Genomic DNA, 21,084 nt, shown 5'->3' with positions numbered 1-21,084 from the left:
TGTGGATATATGAACGCAAGAACGGGATATGAAGGAGGCGGAATTGACGAAGAAGGTAACGAAGAGAACAGGGAATCGAAAGATGAAAAGAAGAACAGAGAAGTGGAAAACTACTTGAAAAAACAAGAGAGATAGGAACCAGTATATTGAATGAACATACCGAAGGGGACGAAACGGGAGAATACACGTACATAGGAGGAGCAGGATGCTCAGTGATAGATTATGTGATTACAAATGAGGAAGGAAAAAGAGGGGTGAGTAAAATAAATATCGTTTACAGGCTGGAATCGGACCACAACGCAATAGAAATAGAGACGGGTTAATCAACCTGGGGAAAGGAAGAAGAGGAAGAGAGAATTAAGGAACGATCAATATGGAATGAAAAGGCTATAGGCCAATTCGGAGAAGAATTAAGCAAGGGCGAAAAGGAAACAGAATGCACGGAATTGAAAAGAAAACTGGAAAATACAGTCAGAAAGAGAAAGGTAGGCGGCAGGAAAAGGAAGAGAAACACCTGGTGGGATGAAGAATGCAGATTTAAGAAAACAGAGGTAAGTAAGCTGGGCAAAGCGATCAAGTTGGGATCAGAGGAAAGAGTACATCAAAGCAAAAAGAGAGTGGGGAGTACTAGTAGAAAGAAAGAAGGAGGAAGAAATGGGGAAGAGGATAAAAGAGGCAGGAGATGACAAAACCGGGAGAAAATTCTGGGAAGTGGTAAAATGCAGGAGAAGAAAAAAGAGGACAAGATGCAGCAATAAAATACAGAAACCGGATTGGTTAACTAACTTCAAAGAACAACTGGGAGAAGTGATAGAGGATGAGTTGGGAGTAAGTACACAAGGAGAAGATCGGGAAGGAGATAGAGAGGAGAACGAGGAAAACATATCCAAATATGAGGTGAGGAAGGTAATTGGCAAGATGAAGAAGGGAAAAGTACCAGGAGCAGATGGTCTACAAAATGAAGTATGGATACACGAGGAAGAACAGGTAATAGGGGAGATAACTGATATACTAAATAAAATATGGAAAGATGGAAAAATTCCAGAAGAATGGAAAACAGAAGTGATAACACCGCTCTTCAAGAAAGGGAAGATAGAGAAGGCAAAGAACTATAGAGGGATAACACTCATGGACACGGGGTATAAACTATATGCAGAAATAATAAGAGACAAGATGGAAAAGGAATTAGAGGGAAGGGAATTGCTGGACGACACACAAATGGGTTTCAAAAAAAGGGAGAGGGACAGCAGATGCTATTTTTATTCTGAGTAAGGCAATAGAAAATTAATTAGATAAAAAAGGAGGGAAGGTATATGCGTTTTTTGCAAATATGAGAGCAGCTTTCGACAAAGTAAATAGAAGAGAGGTCTGGAAAATGTTGAGAAAGCTAGGAATAGGTGGCAGAATAAGGAAGAGGGTAAAAGGGCTGTAGAAAGGGACCAGGAGTGAAGTCAAAATAGGAGAGGAAATGATAAGAGGATTCAAGATATACAAAGGGGTGAGACTAGGGTGCCCATTAAGCCCGACTCTCTTCAATGTAGCGATGGCGGACACAGAGAAAGAACTAAGTAAAGTACAGGAAGGAGAGATAGTATTAGGAAAAAAGAAATTCTGGTCAATCTCATATGCGGACGACGTAGTGATGGTGGCAAACAACGCGACAGGGTTAGAGCAGATGCTAAAGAAATTCAAAAGGATAGTAGAGAGGAAAGGTCTAGAATTAAACACGGAAAAGTCGAAGATAATGGTATTCAAAAATCAGGGAAGGAAAAAAAGGAAGAAAGTTTTTCTATGAAGAGAAGGAGATAGAGGTAGTGAAAAACTTTGATTACTTAGGTTACATGTTAAAAGAAAACGGGAAAGAAGAGGCACAAATTAAGAAACTAAAGGAAAAGGCAAACACGGTAATGAGTTCGATGTGGGAACTATGGGAGGAGCTCTTCAGGTACAATTGGGAAGTAAGAATGAGGCTATTTGACACAATGGTGAAAAGTGTAATGAAATATGGGGCACAGGTGTGGATAGGAAAGGGGAAAGAGGAACTAGAGCAGATTCAGAGAAGATTTATGAAATGGATAATGAAACTGGACAGAACCACACCGGAGCATGTACTACACCTAAAGACTAACAAGGAAAGGTACCCAACCCGAACTCACCGATTTTGATGATTTTCATATATGTTGTAGAACATAAAAAAATAAGAGACACGTATTTTTTTTTATCGGCTAATTTTCACTTTTAAGGGGTAAAAACCTCCCCTAAAGTTAACCCCCAAAAAGCGTTTTTTTTAAATATCTCGGCTTAAAATTAATATTTTTCAATGAAACAAATTGGAGGTTATTTCTTACAAAAAGAGCAAGTATTTCATGGTGATTTGAAGAGTAAGGGTAGCATCCCCTATTTTTTAGGGGTTGAAAACATATATTTTTTGGCATAATTTTATAATAAAAATGTTTAAACCGACTAAAAAAAATTGGAAAAAATGTTTAAACATCCTTAACAACAAAATTTTGTTGACGTCTTTCGGTGTTTTCATAAATATTACCCCTAAGGGGGTAAACCACCCCTAACACAAAATAACTGTAAATATGTAATTCAATACATAATATTTCGTAGAAAGTTTGTATATAGAGGTTTTCGAGGTCGCTGATTACAAATCTGTTATCAGATTTTGAAAATTCAAAATGGAGTATCCAATATGGCGGACGGAAATATCGAAAAAAAATTTTATATAATAAAAAGGTTTTAAACGACTAAAAAATTTGGAAAAAATTTGTAAACATCTATAATAAACAAATTAAGTTTTTCGGTTTTTTCATAGATACTTCCCCTTAGGGGGGTAAACCACCCCTAACACAAAATAACTATAAGTATACTTCAATCCATAATATTTTGTAGAAGGTTTGTATATAGAGGTTTTGGAGGTCGCTGATTACAAATCTGTTATCAGATTTTGAAAATTCAAAATGGCGGATCCAATATGGTGGACGGAAATATCGAAAAAAAATTTTAACTTTCAAAAAAACTTGTTTACAAATGTGGGATCTTTGTAGCCTGTACATGTGAACTAAAGAGCCTTAAACCCTAAACCCCTAAAGAACAAATAGGCTAAATGGTTGTGCATTTTAACCAAACGACTCCAAACCCCTAACCTCCAGACAAGCCGAAGGCCTATGCTTTACCGTAGACACGAGTATAGACATATTACCGATATTTTATTCTATCATTTTGTATGTAACAAATAACGTCTCGTTTTATGTTTCAATCAAAGATTATTTATTTTTCTGCTTTTATAAATTAGCATAATTTCAAAAGTAATTTCATAAATTATAAAGTATTTCATAAATTGCATAATTATATAATTTTATAAATTCAAAAAGTCCACACTTTTTTGCAAATGAAAAAACATAGGTTAATAAAATTAGTTTATCAAACTCTTTTGCGTTTTGTAATAAAATTTAATGTTGTCAAACTTGGGAGTTTTTCATTGTTACAATTATTTCGTAAGCCAAACGTTTTTTAGATGAATTCTCGAAGTAATGATTATTCTATAGTAAAATATTTACAGTCTGGAATTCCATAATAATACTATTTGATACGATTTAATGAATTTATCAAAAAATCTAAATTTAATAATAAATATTATTCTAATTATTATTATTATTTTTCATTATCATTGCTATTATCAGTATTACTGTTATTATTGCTATTGCAATTATGCTTATTCTTATTATTATTATTATATTACTATGATAATTTTTGTAATTGGTAAAAATACATAAAAGAATATTAATACTCGAACTTCATTTGCAATTAAAGAACACGTTGTTATTGAAAGGGAATTTTATATGCATTCATTAGTTTAATGAATGTTATCGTACATTCAATGATAATAACACAGATAAATGTCTTTCACTCATAAAAGTTGTTGACAATATGTGCGAATCAGTATGTTCTTTTTTTAGATTGTTTTCATCGAGTGTTTACCTCAGCTGCCTGTGTTATTTTTTAGGCAGTGAGTGAGTTTTGTGGGTATTCTAATTCGATGCCGGAAAGTACGAATAGTACGTCTTTTTGTTTGTCAGTGGTATCATACAGTTGTAGAAAATTTTCTTTAGTGATTTTATATAGATTTACATTATTCAATTTCAAAGTGAATAAAAGTTGAATAAAACCAAAAATAGAGTTTTCCGAACATCACAAAGTGGAACGAGAATTCTTCTCCAATGCATAAATTAATGATTTGATTCAATTTACATTCACTCGTTTTATTCTGGTAGAAATGTAGCAGTCGTGCCTTACATGCAAAAACACAGCTTGTATAAATTTTACCGCTTGTTTTCATTTTAGATTGAAAAATGAAAATTAATCCGTTAAACGTTCTAAACTTATTATTAGCATACTTTCAAGCGTTAAACATACCAGATAGTGTCACGAATTATCACGAAACAGAGTTGGCCGAAAAAATAAAAGAAATTTTAATAGATGCAACACATGATTTCAACGATGTAGAAATGATTACTGATGACTCTTTGGATTTTCAAGAAGAGTATAAAGACCATAATGTGGAAATAATTGAAGATGAAGTGCAACATCATTTTCCTGATCCGGATATAGCACCAACAAATCAATGTACAGCAGATAATGAAGAACTAGATTTTGAATACAAAAAAAGAGCTGTAGAATTTTGGAGAAGTAGCAAAACGAAGCAAAATTTAAGTCTCAAAACAGTGCAAAACCGATTCAAAAAAGTATCATCTATTAGTCAGCTACGTCGTTGGGCTCATTCAATTAATAAAGGTGGCACGTATAGAGAAAAAGTAGCACAAATTTGTCAGTATACCCTGGATAATTTTCAAGCAGCTCTCGACAGTGGTTCAATTATCCATGATGAAGATATAATTCGATGGGCCTTAGAAGCTAAAAAAGAAATTGGTTTTGATGATATTAGATTCAAAGCTTCTAAACATTGGTTACTCAAATTTAAGCAAGCACACCGAATAGTTTCTAGGAAAATAAATAAGTTCATAACAAGAAAAACACTAGAAAGTAGTGCAGAACTTACGGCTAAAGCTGAAGCATTTATCGATGACGTTAAATCGTGTATACCAAGGATTGGACTCGAAAATTTGTATAATACAGATCAGAGCGGATTTCAGCTAGAAATGCATTCTGGAAGAACATTAGCAGTAGAAGGAGAAAAGCAAGTGCAATGTCTGGTACAGTCAATTTCAGCAACAACGCATAGTTATACTATACAGCCACTAATATCAGCTACTGGACAACTTTTGTCACCGCTATTTCTTGTTTTAAAGGAACCAAGTGGCAAGTTTGGCCCTATTGTAGAACAAAACATATTTAGACCAGAAAACGTGTACGTGGAAGCATCCAAATCTGGAAAATTAACAACAAGTAAGGGAACTAATAACAATTTTTACATTGTAATATCGTTGATCAGTTAATTAGTAAGTCGTTTAATTGCAGATCACTTCAAAATCTGGTTGGAAAAAATATTTTATCCCTATGTAGGCCATCACTCAATACTATTACTTGATTCTTGGAGTGGTCATTGTGACAAAGTTATAGAAGAAACAATGCCACAAAATAAAATTATTAACATAAAAAAATTCCAACTGGAACCACAGGAAAAATACAACCACTTGATGTCTATGGATTCCGTATTTCGAAAAACTTTGTCCGAACATTTTCTGATAATGTAATGTTAATGGATCATGATATGAATTTACATGTGAGAAATAATATAATTAAACTTCAATCATTGGTTCACAACAAACTGTCTTCACCGAGATATATAGATTTGTTTAAATATTCCTGGTATAAAAGCGGTTACGTCAATGAAAAACCAGATAAATTTGATAATCCTATAGATTTCAGTTTTGGAAAGTCTTGTGCAACACATTGTGAAATAGAAGGGTGCACAAACATTGCAATTGTACGATGTGGTTGGTGCATAAAAGCATTGTGCTTTAAACACTTTTATGAGGACTACCATTATTGTAAAAACATCGTAAAATAATATATTTTATGCTCAATACAAAAAATGCACTATGGCAAAAGATAAAAGATTGTAGATTATTATTATACTCTAATATTATAAACAAAAATACATTATAAGTTGAATTTACAATAAAGGAATTTCAATAATATTCTGATAACAATTTCTACGGAAATTATAAAACTGCTTCACACACAGAATTTTCTTGTTTACAAATTTAGGAATTTGAGGTGGTTTGGTTAAAAAGCACAACCATTTAGCCTATTTGTTCTTTAGGGGTTTAGGGTTTAAGGCTCTTTAGTTCACATGTACAGGCTACAAAGATAACACATTTATAACAAGTTTTTATGAAAGTTAAAATTTTTTTTCGACATTTTCGTCCACCACATTGGTTCCGCCATTTTGAATTTTCAAAATCTGAATCTGATTTGCAAAGAGCGATCTCGAAAACCCTTATATACAAACCTTCTACAAAATATTATGGATTGAAGTATACTTATAGTTATTTTGTGTTAGGGGTGGTTTACCCCCCTAAGGGGAAGTATCTATGAAAAAACCGAAAAACTTAATTTGTTTATTATAGATGTTTACAAATTTTTTCCAAATTTTTTAGTCGTTTAAAACTTATTTATTATATAAAATTTTTTTTCGATATTTCCGTCCGCCATATTGGATCCGCCATTTTGAATTTTCAAAATCTGATAACAGATTTGTAATCAGCGACCTCAAAAACCTCTATATACAAACTTTCTACGAAATATTATGTATTGAATTACATATTTACAGTTATTTTGTGTTAGGGGTGGTTTACCCCCTTAGGGGTAATATTTATGAAAACACCGAAAGACGTCAACTAAATTTTGTTATTAAGGATGTTTAAACATTTTTTCCAATTTTTTTTAGTCGGTTTAAACATTTTTATTATAAAATTATGCCAAAAAAATATATGTTTTCAACCCCTAAAAAATAGGAGATGCTACCCTTACTCTTCAAATCACCATGAAATACTTGCTCTTTTTGTAAGAAATAACCTCCAATTTGTTTCATTGAAAAATATTAATTTTAAGCCGAGATATTTAAAAAAAGCGCTTTTTGGGGGTTAACTTTAGGGGAGGTTTTTACCCCTTAAAAGTGATAATTAGCCGATAAAAAAAAATACGTGTCTCTTATTTTTTTATGTTCTACAACATATATGAAAATCATCAAAATCGGTGAGTTCGGGTTGGGTACCTTTCCTTGTAAGAGATACAAGCTAGAAACAAGGGCAAGGAGAAGAGCAATAAAATACAAGGCGACACTAAGTAAAGCAAAAGAAGGTTCCCTGTGGAGAGAAGGAGAGAATGCTCGAAATTACTAGAAAAAAAGGAGGACAAAAAGATCGGAAAAGGAAAAAAGCGAAGCCACAGAGAAGAGGAGCTAAATAAAAGATGATGGGCACTATCTCAATACCACAGATGAATGAGAGCAGGAGAGCAGGTTTGGACGGAGCTGGAAGGGACAGAGAAGGACATACAATGGCAAAATTGGGTAAACAAAATGAGAGAGTCAAGACAAGCGAGAGATATAAAAAAATTAATAAAACCACAAGGTGAAACTCCAGATTATCTAAAGAGAGTAGGTAACACAGGGAAAAAGGGCTAGCTACGACGGCAAGATTTAGAATGGGAAATGAAGCAAGAGGATATAAATACTGGCTGAAATAGGAGGAAAGAATATGCAGGTTATGCAAAGAAGAGGAAGAGACTTATGAACACATATTTTCGAGATGCAGCAAAACAGGTAACAGTCAGAACAACTGGAAAAATATTTTAAATGGAGAAAGAAAAAATTTGGCGAAGCTACTCAGAGTAATATAGCTAAGAAGAAAGGGAAGATGAGAAGCATGCAGAAGGAGATAGATGGGATGAAGGATGGCCGCGCAGGTAAGAATAATAGAGTGGTGGTGATAAAGAAAAGGCAGGAATTGAGAAAACACAGAAGAGGGTTTGAAAGAGGAGAAAAAAGAATTCTTAGAGAGAGAAGGACTGACGCGGCCAGCTACAGTCACAGGAGAGGGGACAACAGATGCAAGGTATAAGAGAGAGGATTAATCATCCACTTAAACAACTGGACAGAGAAAGATTCAATTAAAGACTGGCTGGATAACATAATGGAAGGAGTAGAGTGAGAAATGGAAGATACGAGGACGGAAGATACGAAGAAAATTATTTTTAAGAAGAAAGAAGATATGGAAGCTATATGGGAGAGAAGAGCAGAAATTAAAGAAGGAGGCAAGATCAGGTTGGAGCAGTGGCTGTCATTCGACAAGAGAAGGGCCAAAGCACTGATTATGAGGGAGAAAAGGAGAAGGGAAGAGGAGGAGGACGAGGAGGGCGAGGTATCACATAAGAAGGAATAGGTAGCCGAAATCGAGGGAGAGATGTACAAATGGGACGAGAAAAAGAAGAGCATAATAAAGAAAGGAAAAAGGATAGAAAGAGGTGATGAGGGATGATACAAGATCTGGAGGTCAGGAGAATCAGGGTAAGAAGACGAAGAGTAAGAAAAGAGGGTGGAGAGAAAAAAGAAGAAAGAAGAGATAATGTAAATAGCACATACACATAGGGAAATAGCAGTAGAGCACTCACATACACACACACACACACACACCCAAACACGAAAACAGGAGTAGCAGGAGTGATCTCACATACGCACACACAGTCAAACAGAAACATAACCTATAGAGGAACATGGCATGACACAACACAATAGGGTAGAGAGAAAGAACATAAAAATGTAAATAAAGAAAGCACTAAAATTGTAAACACAAACCAAGTGATACAATAAAGAATTATTATTATTATTATTATTATTATTATTATTATTATATTCTCTCATTATATTTCATAATGTTCCGTACAAATATAATAATATTACAAGGTTTTTAATACATTTCGTTATAATTAATCTTAAAATATATTAGAAATATTTTGTAGATATACCGACACCCTATTTTATATTTGAGATATTTATAATACCAAAAATAGTATTTTGAATTTACATACTTAAATAATTTACAAAAGTACATAGTAAGTATACAATTGCAAAATTATTGTAGTGGTATATGTGTAACATTTTTTAAAGTGATTTAGAAATTCATCCATAGCGTAACGAGTAGAATGCCAGACTGTCACGCAGAAGATCGCCGGTTCAAATCCCTGTCACATCGAGGTTTTTTAATTCTTGAATTCTTTCAGATATATATCCATAAAATATTTCAAAATATATTCATAATCTCTCTATATTAATAAAAAATCTTCGCCGCCACCGCCGTTTCAGAAATTAGCTCCCTCTCAATTTGGGTTATTGGGTTAAAATTACGCTTTTTCACGTTATTTTTAACCCAAGTTTCGTTATTTGGTTATTAATGAATGATTTTTACGTAATTTTACTGTTTTTGGCTCCCCCTCATTTTGACGCCCCCTATTGGGCCTCCTTCTCATTTTGGCGCCCCCTCATTGGGCCTCCCTCTCATTTTGACTTGTCTTTATTATAACTTTCCCTTATTTGGGCGGCCCATGATATATATTTTACCCTTTTTCGTTTCACTCGCCAATGCCCCATTTGGATATAATATGCTATGATTAATTATTATCTATTAATTTACTAAATATGCAATTTAAAAAGTACTGAGAGATTTAGTGGAGTTTGCTGTTGGTGCGTTTTTTTTTTAATATTTCGGTAATAAACATCAACAATGTGTTTTTCTTAAATATCATTACTATATTTTCACATTTATTATGTGTTTTTCTTCAATGTTCATTAGATTTATTATTAGAGTAAAATGTTTTTTAGTATCAACTTTATTTAATTTTTGTTATTAACGTTTATTAACTAAAAAAGTAGTTTCCCCAGTAGGCCTATTCCACTCTTATAATTTGCATTATAAAACTTTTGCTTGCATTTAAAATATACTTAAAAAAAAAATAACCTTTCTCATATTTGTCCAATATGAAAACTTGTATGTACCTTTTTTTATTATGTTTCATATATATATATATATATATATATATGAAACATAATAAAAAATCGTTGGCTTTCGACATGTGGAGCTAGCGTTCAAAGGCTCTACTGGTCTTCTGATGCTGTTAGCCCGTCTCCTCCGTTCTGCCTGCAGCTTCTCCCGGGTCTGTTGATATTTCTGCAACCGTTTTTCCGGGAAGATTGCTCTGCTAGTAGGTTCCGGGATGAGCTTCGTCATTTTTCTCCTGGGATGTTGGTGAGGATTCCCAAGGGGGATCACTTCCCGGATATCTGCAGCTAGTCGTTGCTTTACAGGTTGAAGCTGTTTGCGCAAATCTTCCTCGAGTGTCAACTCCAACATCTTTTCCTGCAGTTTTACTTGTTGCCTGATTTTTTCTTTTTCCAACTGGAAATATTGTAGAATGCTCCATTGTTCTTTCTCACTATTAGGTAATATTGGTACAGATGCCATTTTTTTTTAATCTAAGAATGGAGTTATACTCTTTGTATGCGAGCAAGCGGTTCAATGGTAAGCGGAATTCTACCGAGAGCAAACATGTCTGACCGGGTCCGAGGCGCTCAGCGAGCCAATGTCCTCGCCGCTGAGTCACCCCAGCACCACTACTCACGAGCATCTGCGCCGCTAGGTGACGTCACAACGTATCACATCCGGTTTAAATTTAATACTTGATTTCAGGATGAAAAGAGACCCCAAACGCTCTGTTGGTAAATGCAGGAAACGTTATTAACTGATGTAGGAATCACTGATTTCAGGTTGAAAACAGACATAGAGCTCTCTGTCCATCTCTGTCGGTACATGCAGGAGACATAATCGACTGATAAATACTAGGGATCTATGATTTTTACATATTATCTACTTCATCAATACCCTCTGTCAAATTTAGTTTCCGTTCAAGCATCCAAGTCTTCAGTGCGCATGCTCCTTCAGTTGCACATACCGGTTTTTTACATTGTTTGTGGTTGTTGCATGTTGTATATCTCTTCTTCCGCAACTCTTTCAATGATGGACATCTTATCTCGCCAAGATCAAAAACATGAGGTACTATTTTCTCCAACCATCTTCTTTTTTCTGGACCTTTGACATATATTTTATATGCTCCTCGTAGAAGATTATGAAGAGTGTGCACCAGATCCTCGTACGGAATCTCTCCATCAGTCCAGGGTATTCCTAGGTAGTTGCGTTCTAACCATCGGTTCTCACATTTTCTCCATCTCGGTAGCGTGCTCCAGGAGTACGGTGGTTGAAAGAGAAAGACTGATGGAGTTGCATCTTCTTCGAAAGCAATGATCGCTATCTCTTTGAAGATGAACTTATTGCAAGTGCTCTTGAAGCCTTGGATGTCTACTACGTACGCCATGATGAAATGATTTCTAAAACGTAGCAGGTTCCTCTTTATACTGCTTGCGAGAGCTATGTCAACCAATCAGATGACGACTTCCCCCTCCACTTACGTATTAACCAATCAGATCAATGCTTCCCCTTCTACATTCTTACGAACCAATCAGCGTTATAGCTTTCCTACTATGGTGGGGGGGGGGGGGACTTCTACTTAAGGAATCGTTAATGCTTTAAAAAATCATTATTGTTCATCGACTTGTGAAGTAAGGAGCTGCTGTGTAAAAAGAGACAAGTAATATAAAAAGTGCCGTGTAAAAAAAGTGACAAGTGTTATAAAAGTGCTGTGTAAAAAAAGTGACAAGTGTTATAAAAGTGCTGTGTAAAAAAAGTGAACTACTGAAGAACGAATTGTTGAAGGACGAAATTGCTGGATGTCGTTCCGTTGAACAACGTAAAAGTGACAAGATTGTGAAAAAAGTGCGACGAATAAAAGTGTAAAAGTGTTGTGAAAAGAATTGATCATTAGATGACGAATCGCTGCCCAAGAAACTGCTGAACATCACTGTCTCCATAAATAAGTGAGTAGAAATGGATTTAACAAATGGAAGTAGATCTGGAGTATCCAGAAAGTCTCCATGATGCTCACAAGGACCTTCCATTCTGTCCAGAGCATGCTGCACCTCCAGGCTAAAACCAAGAAAAGCTGCTAACCACTCTAAATAGTAAGGAGCGGTATGTCCTGCATTACGTCGCTCTCAAGCAAGCTCTCAAGTACGGGCTTCGATTGAAGCATATCCATCGTGCTTTCCAGTTCAACCAGAAGCCATGGTTGAAGCCATACATTGACCTGAACAGCGAGATGAGGAAGAATGCGAAGAATGAGTTCGAGAAGATGCTCTTCAAACTCTTCAACAACGCAGTGTATGGTAAGACCATGGAAAATGAGCGATAGAGAGTCGACGTGAAGCTGGTAAACAAGTGGGAAGGTCGCTACGGCTGTGAGGCATACATTGCTCAGCCCAACTTCCACAGCTGTGCGATTTTCGACGAGAATCTCGTGGCGGTCCAGCTTGCCCGAACCGAGATCTCAGTCCGCAAGCCGATCTACATCGGATTGACAGTGCTGGACTTGTCAAAGAGTCTTCTTTACCGCTTCCACTACGAGTACATGCAGAAACGGGTGGGAGACAAGGCCAAGCTCCTCTACACAGACACAGACAGTCTCATCTATGAAGTAAGCGATGTAGATATGTACGCTGTGATGAAGACTGACCTTCATGAGTTCGACACTTCTGATTATCCGGTCGATAATCAATTCAACATTCCTTTAGTCAATAAGAAGATAGTCGGACTCATGAAGGACGAGTGCAATGGCAACATCATGACGGAGTTTGTTGGCCTCTGTAGCAAGATGTACTCCGTTAAGGTACAAGGACAGCAACCTATCAAGAAGGCAAAGGGTGTGAAGTCGTTAGTCGTCAAGTCAACCATTGAGTTTGACGACTACATCCATTGTCTTCGAGATAAGGCAACGATCTCCCGGCAACAAAAGAACATCCACAGCCGCCTCCACGTTATCAGGACCGAGAAGGAGCATAAGATCGCTCTGAGTCCACTTAACGATAAGCGATACCTCATCCCCGGTCAGACGGATACTCTACCGTGGGGTCATTACATGATTGATGGATATCAGCTTATCGAGGAAGATGAGCCATCTGCGAAGAGAGTCAGATTACATTAGGTATGTTATAATAATTTATAATTAATATAATAACAATTATAATTGTTATTATATTAATCATATATATTGTTTCAGATCACAGCTCTACTGGGCAGACTCCCTGCCGACCAATCCGATGTGTGAGCCGCCGTCACCGCTGGTAGTAGTGGTGGGGAAGACTATACTTAAGGAAGCCCAACGCTCTCGAAATCATTCTCGATCAACGAGCTAAAGAGCAAACACCTCAAAGATGGACGCTATCAACAAGATTGCCAGCGGAGGATTCCTTCCCACGAAGAAGATGTCTGAGCTACAGACCGGACAGAAGCATATGGTGACATCCCTACGTCCAGTCAAAACCAGATATGGACTGAGAATTGTGGCTACTCTAGACGATGATTGTCAGGTGTTCCTCCCTTCCCGTGTATCAGCTACATTGGAGAAGGACAAAGAGACCTTTGAGAATATGTCTAGTCAAGCCAAAGAGATGTCCCTGACCTCAAAAGGCGAAAATAACATTGAATTTTGTATTGCCTAAATGTTAACCATTGTAAATAATTGTTTGAATAAATAAAGGAAGTTAATGGAGAGATAGTTAACTATGGTTGTATCTCACAGGTGAGAGCGAAGGTGGGGCTCTCATCACTTCCAAAAAAAAGAAAATTATATTTCAGTCTTATCAATCAAACTATTATGTGAACTATCAAACCCTAACCATTTAACGTATACTTGTTTTCCACGCTTCTTCAAGACTTTCTCTACAAGATAAACATCTGGATACTTTGCCTTCAAGAGCTCCTGTTCGTAGAATCCACCTGTGATTGGATTATCTTGATAGTCTTTCAGATGATATGTAACTGGGTTCGTTGCTGCAACTCTACTTATTATGAAAATCTCAGTTGACCAGTTAGGTGTATAGCAAACATTCTCGAAAACTTGCTTCACTTTACTCGTATCAATCGTACCTTATCACCAATCTTAAACTTAGGCTTCTTCGGCAATCTACTCTCACAAGTAAATCTTTTGAAAATCTGAGATTGATTCGCTGTAGACACTTCGTTGGGTTTCATTCTAATAGTTCGATGCTTAGTATCATTGTACTTTGTGATCAAATCAGGTAAAATTTTCAACCACTTATAATTACCTTGCAAATTAAATTGAATCCACATCTTGTTCTTGAGTGGACGATTAAAACGTTCACATATACAAGCTTTTAAATTACTATACGTTGAGTACAGATTGATCTTATACTGTTTCATGAGAGTTTGAAAGTTGGTATTATAAAACTCTGTGCCTCTATCCGTATGTAGATTCTTAGGTACTCGACCTTGACGAAGTATGGACTTCATTGCTGCCGCAACTTCTTCTCCAGTCTTTTTCTTTACAGGAACAGCCCATGCAAACTTGGAGAAAACATCTATGACTGTTAACATATATCTAAAACTCTTATTTTCTTTAGCATAAGGTTGCATCTCTACTAAATCAGCTTGCTCTCATCTAATCCTCGAACATCAAAACTGCGACGAGGATAATTCCGTCGAGCTGGTTTGTGAAGTTCTTCAACTATTACTTTTTTATGTTGCATGTTAAACGTTTGCAGAATGAATGTTGCTTGTGATCTGTGACACAGCCTCTTTTATAGTATCGATTTCTAGCTTGTAGGTAAGTAATTTTAAATCAAATTTCTCTCTGTATGCTTCCAAAAGAGAATCTAAATTGTTTAAGTCTCTTTCTTGTCGGGATATTAAATCTAGAATTTTTTGGTTTTCCATTTGAAGTTGAAACAAACTGACAGCCTCATCTATGTTTTGTGCATCTCCCACGTTGCATAACCTCTTTTTATGCATGTCGTATTGGCCATCTGTTGTGATTTTGAAACCAAAACCAGGAGGGCCACGACTTCCCTCACTCTTTTTTAAATTACGTCCGAACACGTCGACATTCATTTTGATACTGATATTTGTAAATGAAACAGCTCAGTATATATACCCTCCTTCGCGAAGTTCTTCTATGATTGAGTGGATTTCGTTGATATGACTAGGATTGCCAGCTGATTGTTCAGCTATAAGTAAGCGTAAACGATCAACTAGCTCATTTGGATCGTCCCAGTACACATAATCCATTCGAGTATCTCTTCTAGCAATTTTATAACGAGGTAATCCTTTTCCACTTTTTCCACTAAACATAGGATTATTAATGTTAGTATATTTTTTACTATTATGAACACGCATTGGTTGTGTGCTCAAATATTGTTTTTTATGAGCATTTGTCGCTTCCAGAATACTTCGATAATTCTGCAAATCACTTTGATCATAAATCTTGGGTTGTTTTGCAATGAGCAATTCCATCAAACCAGCTGTTTTTGGATATCTTCCATCTTTTACTTTGATGCTTCGATCTCCAAACTCTATTGATGAGTCACCTAACATCCATTCTGAACCTTCTTTTCGAACTCCATAAATTTTATCATTATCCTGCTGATGCTTCAACATAGTCATATACATGTCAGCTACGTTACTGGGCTCTTGAATTACTCCCCTACGAATTTTTGTATCATTCAAATCATCATCATCATCCTCACTAGCTGCAGTTTCAAAATCAGATTCATGATAAGGTTCAATTGTATCATCATCAAAACTGTCATTAGAACTTTCATTTTTGACCATTTCATCCTTAACCTCTTTCTTTATTGCTCTACTACGTTTAGATACTTCAGATTTTTCAACTGTCTTAACTAGTTTCTCGAGAGGCTCAACAATAGGTTTAAAAGTTTCTCCTATTGACTGTTCAAATTGATCTTTTCCAAATTTCAACAGACTATACTTGCGTTTTACAGCATTTTGCGCTTTCACAAGCTGATGAATTATATTCTTTTGTCTCTGAATATCAGCCATGTTGATACTTTAACAGTCAAACATAGACTAATGAATGTCGACTACATGTGTCTTATATTTATAGCAAAAGTGTCAAAACCCTTTCGATATCTACCATTGTTAATAGCACTATCTTTGTCAATCAGTAAGAATCCATGTTTGTCATCCATCCAACATTTTGAGCATAATTCTCGAAACTGCGAATACGACATGTCCGAGTTGACATGATCGTTGTATAAGTGTTTGAGATTCATTTCATCTTGTCGGAAAACTACCAAGAGATTGACGTTATCTCTTACAAGATGTTTCGGAACTTGTGCATAAGACTGACATATATAGAAACAATCGACTTTCTTATGTCTCCCCATACAGTAGTATGCTCTAACATTGTTTTGTTTTTCGCAGGCTATATCATCGAAGATCATGATAGAGTTTGGAAGTGCATTATCAGGAGCTTGACATCATCGTTCTCACTGAATGCAAAGTATTGTATACCATTCGATGGTTCAAGAAGATCTTTTAAAAATTTGTACTTGGACTGATTGAGTGATTTAGAGTAGACGTAAACATTTTCAAACCTTACTCCATTAGGATGTGTTATAAGAGCTAGCAAACTGTTGGTTTTACCACAATTTGATGGTCCACAAAATACTGCTCGAATACTATCTGGAAGTAAATCACCATGTCGTTTATTTTTCTTCTCCGGCACTGCAATAGTATCAAAGTTTACTACCGGAAGCTTAACAGACTGGTTCTTGAACATGTTTGTATAGAGAGGTCTGCATTACAACTGTTGTGAGACTATAAATAGAGCTGGTATTTATACTCTCGATATTAGTTGTTGTTTAACCTTTAAAGTGAAATGATCGTTTACAAACGTCGAGGACGAGGTCTTGTTAATCGATTGATCAATAATCTTCCAATTGAACTTCATCTACCAGGTTATCAATACTATGGATCAGGTGCTAAACTCACTAAACGATTAGCTCGTGGCGTTCCAGGTATTAATCCCCTAGACGTAGCCTGCAAGGAACACGATATAGTCTATTCTCAGAATCGAGAAAACATCGGAGCTAGGAACGCTGCTGGCAAAGAGTTGTCTCGAAAGATTCGGGGGTTAAGGAAAAAGCAGCCGCTTTTGCTGTTACAAGTGCCATGAAGTTAAAGTCTAAATTTGGAATGGGTGTTCCATTTAAGAAGATAGTAAAAGCTGCATCGAAATCAATCGTTCCCAGCAAATGTGCTCATAAAGTCATTCTATCAGCATTAAAAGGAGCTCGAAAAGCAGTCAAAGAGGCTGGTGATAAACGAAACATTGGTATTCCTCGTATTCTACCAGTTCCATCGAAAGTAGGAGGCTTCTTACCATTCCTTATACCTATACCCTATCGCAGGAGGAGCTGCTGGAATAGCGAAAGCTGTTAACGATGCTAAATCAGCAAAACAGGCTCTTGAAGAAAGTCAGAGGCATAATAGAAGAATGGAAGATATAGCTCTTGGTAAAGGTCTCTATTTGAAACCACATAAAACAGGGCTCGGTCTTCGTCTTAAGCCTGGAAATGAGTTAAGAAAAAAAAAAGTTTGTCGACGTAAGATTACCTCAGAGAGCTCTCACTAATATTGATCTCTTAAAGTATGCTAAAATTTTAAAATCCTATACTTTCGAGGTGTTTTTATGCGTAATGCTCTTGCTATCAATGGACCACATTATCGTGAATCTGCTATTGTTAAATTGGATGATGCTACCGGTCCTGGCACACGTTGGGTAGCATATCGAAAGAGAGGTAGCGAAGTTATGTACTTTGATAGTTTTGGTGACCTTCAACCACCTCTAGAATTAATGCTATATTTGGGCGTTGATAAAATAAAGTATAACTATGAAAGATATCAGGACTATGATACATTTAATTGTGGGCATCTATGTCTTGAATTCTTGAGTTCGAGACTATATAAAGGAGTGAAAAAATGATTACCAAAACAGTATCAATTTGACCATCATGAGTGATTAATTAACATTGAGTCTTTCAGGTACATCTACTATACTTGAAGCACAATTTTTCCCGCCAATCGAACTTTCATCGTATAAGAACTACGTTCTCGGATTGGTTGAACTATTAACCTTCAATTCGATTCCAAACATAGATATAGATAACAACAAGTTCTACGTTGGTAAAGAAGTAAGCTCTTTATTATATAACAAAGCTGTACATAAAGTATTAGACTTATATCTTTAGTAGATGCTGAGTTATGACTCATCGATGAAACAGACTCAGTATACCTACATTAAAGAAAAATGCTTTGTCTTTTAGCAATAAAGTATCTAAGACAGCATCTACTAAAGATATAAGGCTAATACTTTATGTACAGCTTTGTTATATAATAAACTGTTATATATATTCTTGTTTTACTAATTATGATGTATAGCGAATGAAAGCAATGAAACTTATGCTTGTATAAGATTTTATTCAACCAAAGCTATTACTATACTCTTATTTTATGAAAAAACTTATTTTCTGATTCTGATATATATCTTTAAAGCAACAAATTTACTTAGTATCAAATAGCTTTTATTTATCTATATATTTATTCATTAAATGTTAATAGACTAAAGCACTTAATACGGATTATTATAAACATACAGTATACATTAAATTAATACACAGATATATAGTTAACAATGGATTTTTTGTATTTAATGTTTATTATATGAAGAGAGAGAGAGAGAGAGAGAGAGAGAGAGAGAGAGAGATATCCAACATAGCGGCGCACACGCCTGTCAAGCACAATAGCTTAATAAGCAGCGTTTGATATCTCTCTCTCTCTCTCTCTCTCTCTCTCTCTCTCTCTCTCTCTTTCTCTCTGTCACGCACACACACACACATATCTGTCTCTGTCACTCGTTCTTAACAGTTTAAAATAATTACATGGAAATCATGGTAAAACAACACAAATATCTAAAAACGTAAATTTTATTCATTTTCTAATTCCTCTATTATGCGTTTTAACATCAAAAGTGCAACAATTGGTGGACTATAATGGATGCAATCATGTATGGTTTTAAACCCAAATATATGCTGCTCTCGTGTCACTTGCGTCTGCACTTCATATAAAAAAATATCCTTGTGCATGTGCAGGCTGCAGCCTTCCTGCATATATATTGAAGATTCAGCATCACTTTCTAAACACAGTTGTGTATAGAAATCACGAATGCTTCTAAATTTCTGTAAAAAATAGCTTTTTTAAAATGTTGTATAATAATAATAATAATCATTTGTACATTTATTAAAAAGTACATACCTCAGAGCCAATTTCCAAGAGCAATAATCTTTTAAAAAGGAGTGAGACATCAATATCCCTCAAAAAACTCGCTACATCGCCGAACAATTCAATCCCTTTTTGCATAAAAGCTGTCGTTTCCCTCATGATAATCTTCTGCCAAAGAAAGAAAAAATCTCTTGGCAAACAAAGGCGCTGGTGGTATTTGACTAAAAAATATGAATATATAGTTAGATTTCAAAAACAAAAAATTGGTCCTTATCAAATACTCTCAGATTTAGCACTAGATTTTCGCTTTAGATTTTACAAATAATAAATTTTAATTAAAAAAAAATATATATATATTTATATATATATATATAAAGTTTTATATTTACTCAAAAAAATGTTCAGTTTTTTTATTTAAAAGGTTTTTAAAAGCGACTAAAATATTAATAAATTATAAAAATAATAATTATTATTTTACTTACATATTTTCAGCCATTTTATTATAAAACGATACAACTCTTGAATGCATGTGACCTTTGCTGTACGAGAGAACAGCCCGGAATGTGTCCCCATGATCATCGTTCTATAGTCACCATGCGAATGTTGTTTATAAGTTAGATAAAAGATTCTCAAAACATTCTCCAGCCGAAACGATAAGTTGCGCGGTAAAGCCATACGTTTAAAATTGACTCTCGCTGCTATGGAGACATATCGGTAGGGCAGCAAGCAAAAGGTAATATCGAGCCGTTGACATCACCGCCAGCACCGAGACGCTGCATCGATCGGGGATCTCGCGATCGACAATGCCAGCGTTGATGATGTTATCGGCCGCTCTCTCACCGCTCTCTTACCGCTTGCGCCAGAACTCAGACGCCATGTACCATTTCGCCCCCAGGTGGGCCAGAACTGAGATGCTATAAACCATTACACCCCATCCTCCTCCCCAGGTGGTCCAGAACTGACATAGTTTATCTACCCATAGAGCTGATAATTTAAAAAGACATGAAATTCCATAAGTAAAATTGTGCTGTAATCATGTTATTACTATATTTATATTGGTGCATTTAATTTTTCTTAGAAAAATTATAAAATAGTATGCTCATATAGGTCCATAGAAAAGCAATATATATATGAAACATAAAAAAAAAAGGTACATACATGTTTTCATATTGGACAAATATGAGAAAGGTTTTCTTTTTTTTAAGTATATTTTAAATGCAAGCAAAAGTTTTATAATGCAAATTATAAGAGTGGAATAGGCCTATTGGGAAAACACTTTTTAGTTAATAAACGTTAATAACAAAAATTAAATAAAGTTGATACTAAAAAACATTTTACTCTAATAATAAGTCTAATGAAGAAAAACACATAATGAATGTGAAAATATAAATGTAAAAAGACTTATATAAACAGTAATGAATGTTAGTAATGATATTTAAGAAAAACACATTGTTGATGTTTATTTTTTTATTTTTATCTTTTTTTTATTTTATTAACCAGACAAAAAATTACATATTATTTACATAATATTAAAATTTCCGCAGAGGTAAACGCAGTTACCTGTTCGCGAGGCCGGTATACTTACTAACTATAGTACCTTGTAACTAAAATAAAATCTATTTCAAGATATGTAGTACCTAACTTACACTTTAACAGTTTTATAATATGAAAGATTGATTAATAACGTTTTAATAAAATTTGTATACAGAATACATAGCAATTTATAAATACATTATCAATATTTCTTATTAATTTTATAAAAAAGATTTTTTTTTTACATGTGAAACTTAACCCATTCTCTTAGTTTATAAGTATAATTCTTAGAGCTTACAGTTTTTAGGTTATTTGG

The 21,084-nt window shown here is 35.1% G+C and overlaps 2 protein-coding genes across 2 annotated transcripts; one reads left to right on the top strand and one right to left on the bottom strand.

Moving 5' to 3' along the window:
* Positions 1-12,523: 12,523 nt before the first annotated feature.
* Positions 12,524-13,756, top strand: LOC116415886. The gene is made up of 2 exons (XM_031921483.1): positions 12,524-13,119; positions 13,195-13,756. The coding sequence occupies exon 1, from the start codon at positions 12,547-12,549 to the stop codon at positions 13,117-13,119; it is 573 nt and encodes a 190-aa protein (XP_031777343.1). The 5' UTR covers positions 12,524-12,546; the 3' UTR covers positions 13,195-13,756.
* A 4,802-nt stretch (positions 13,757-18,558) lies between these two features.
* LOC103316826 lies at positions 18,559-19,591 on the bottom strand. Its single transcript, XM_031921488.2, has 2 exons — positions 19,269-19,591; positions 18,559-19,192 (listed from the first exon to the last, which is right to left on the bottom strand). The coding sequence occupies exons 1-2, from the start codon at positions 19,392-19,394 to the stop codon at positions 18,941-18,943; spliced, it is 378 nt and encodes a 125-aa protein (XP_031777348.1). The 5' UTR covers positions 19,395-19,591; the 3' UTR covers positions 18,559-18,940.
* Positions 19,592-21,084: the final 1,493 nt, after the last annotated feature.

Source organism: Nasonia vitripennis (assembly GCF_009193385.2).
Source record: "Nasonia vitripennis strain AsymCx chromosome 1 unlocalized genomic scaffold, Nvit_psr_1.1 chr1_random0005, whole genome shotgun sequence".
Taxonomy (NCBI): Eukaryota; Metazoa; Arthropoda; class Insecta; order Hymenoptera; family Pteromalidae; genus Nasonia; species Nasonia vitripennis.
This window is presented reverse-complemented; position numbering and strand designations above follow the sequence as displayed.

What these genes read in the sequence shown, in the direction of transcription:
- LOC116415886 (XM_031921483.1), top strand. Translation starts at nt 12,547, where the DNA reads ATGCAGAAACGGGTGGGAGACAAGGCCAAGCTCCTCTACACAGACACA.
- LOC103316826 (XM_031921488.2), bottom strand. Translation starts at nt 19,394, where the DNA reads ATGAGGGAAACGACAGCTTTTATGCAAAAAGGGATTGAATTGTTCGGC. An exon ending in TCTTGGAAATTGGCTCTGAG is followed by an intron (nt 19,193 to 19,268) that starts GTATGTACTTTT and finishes TATTTTTTACAG; the next exon opens with AAATTTAGAAGCATTCGTGA.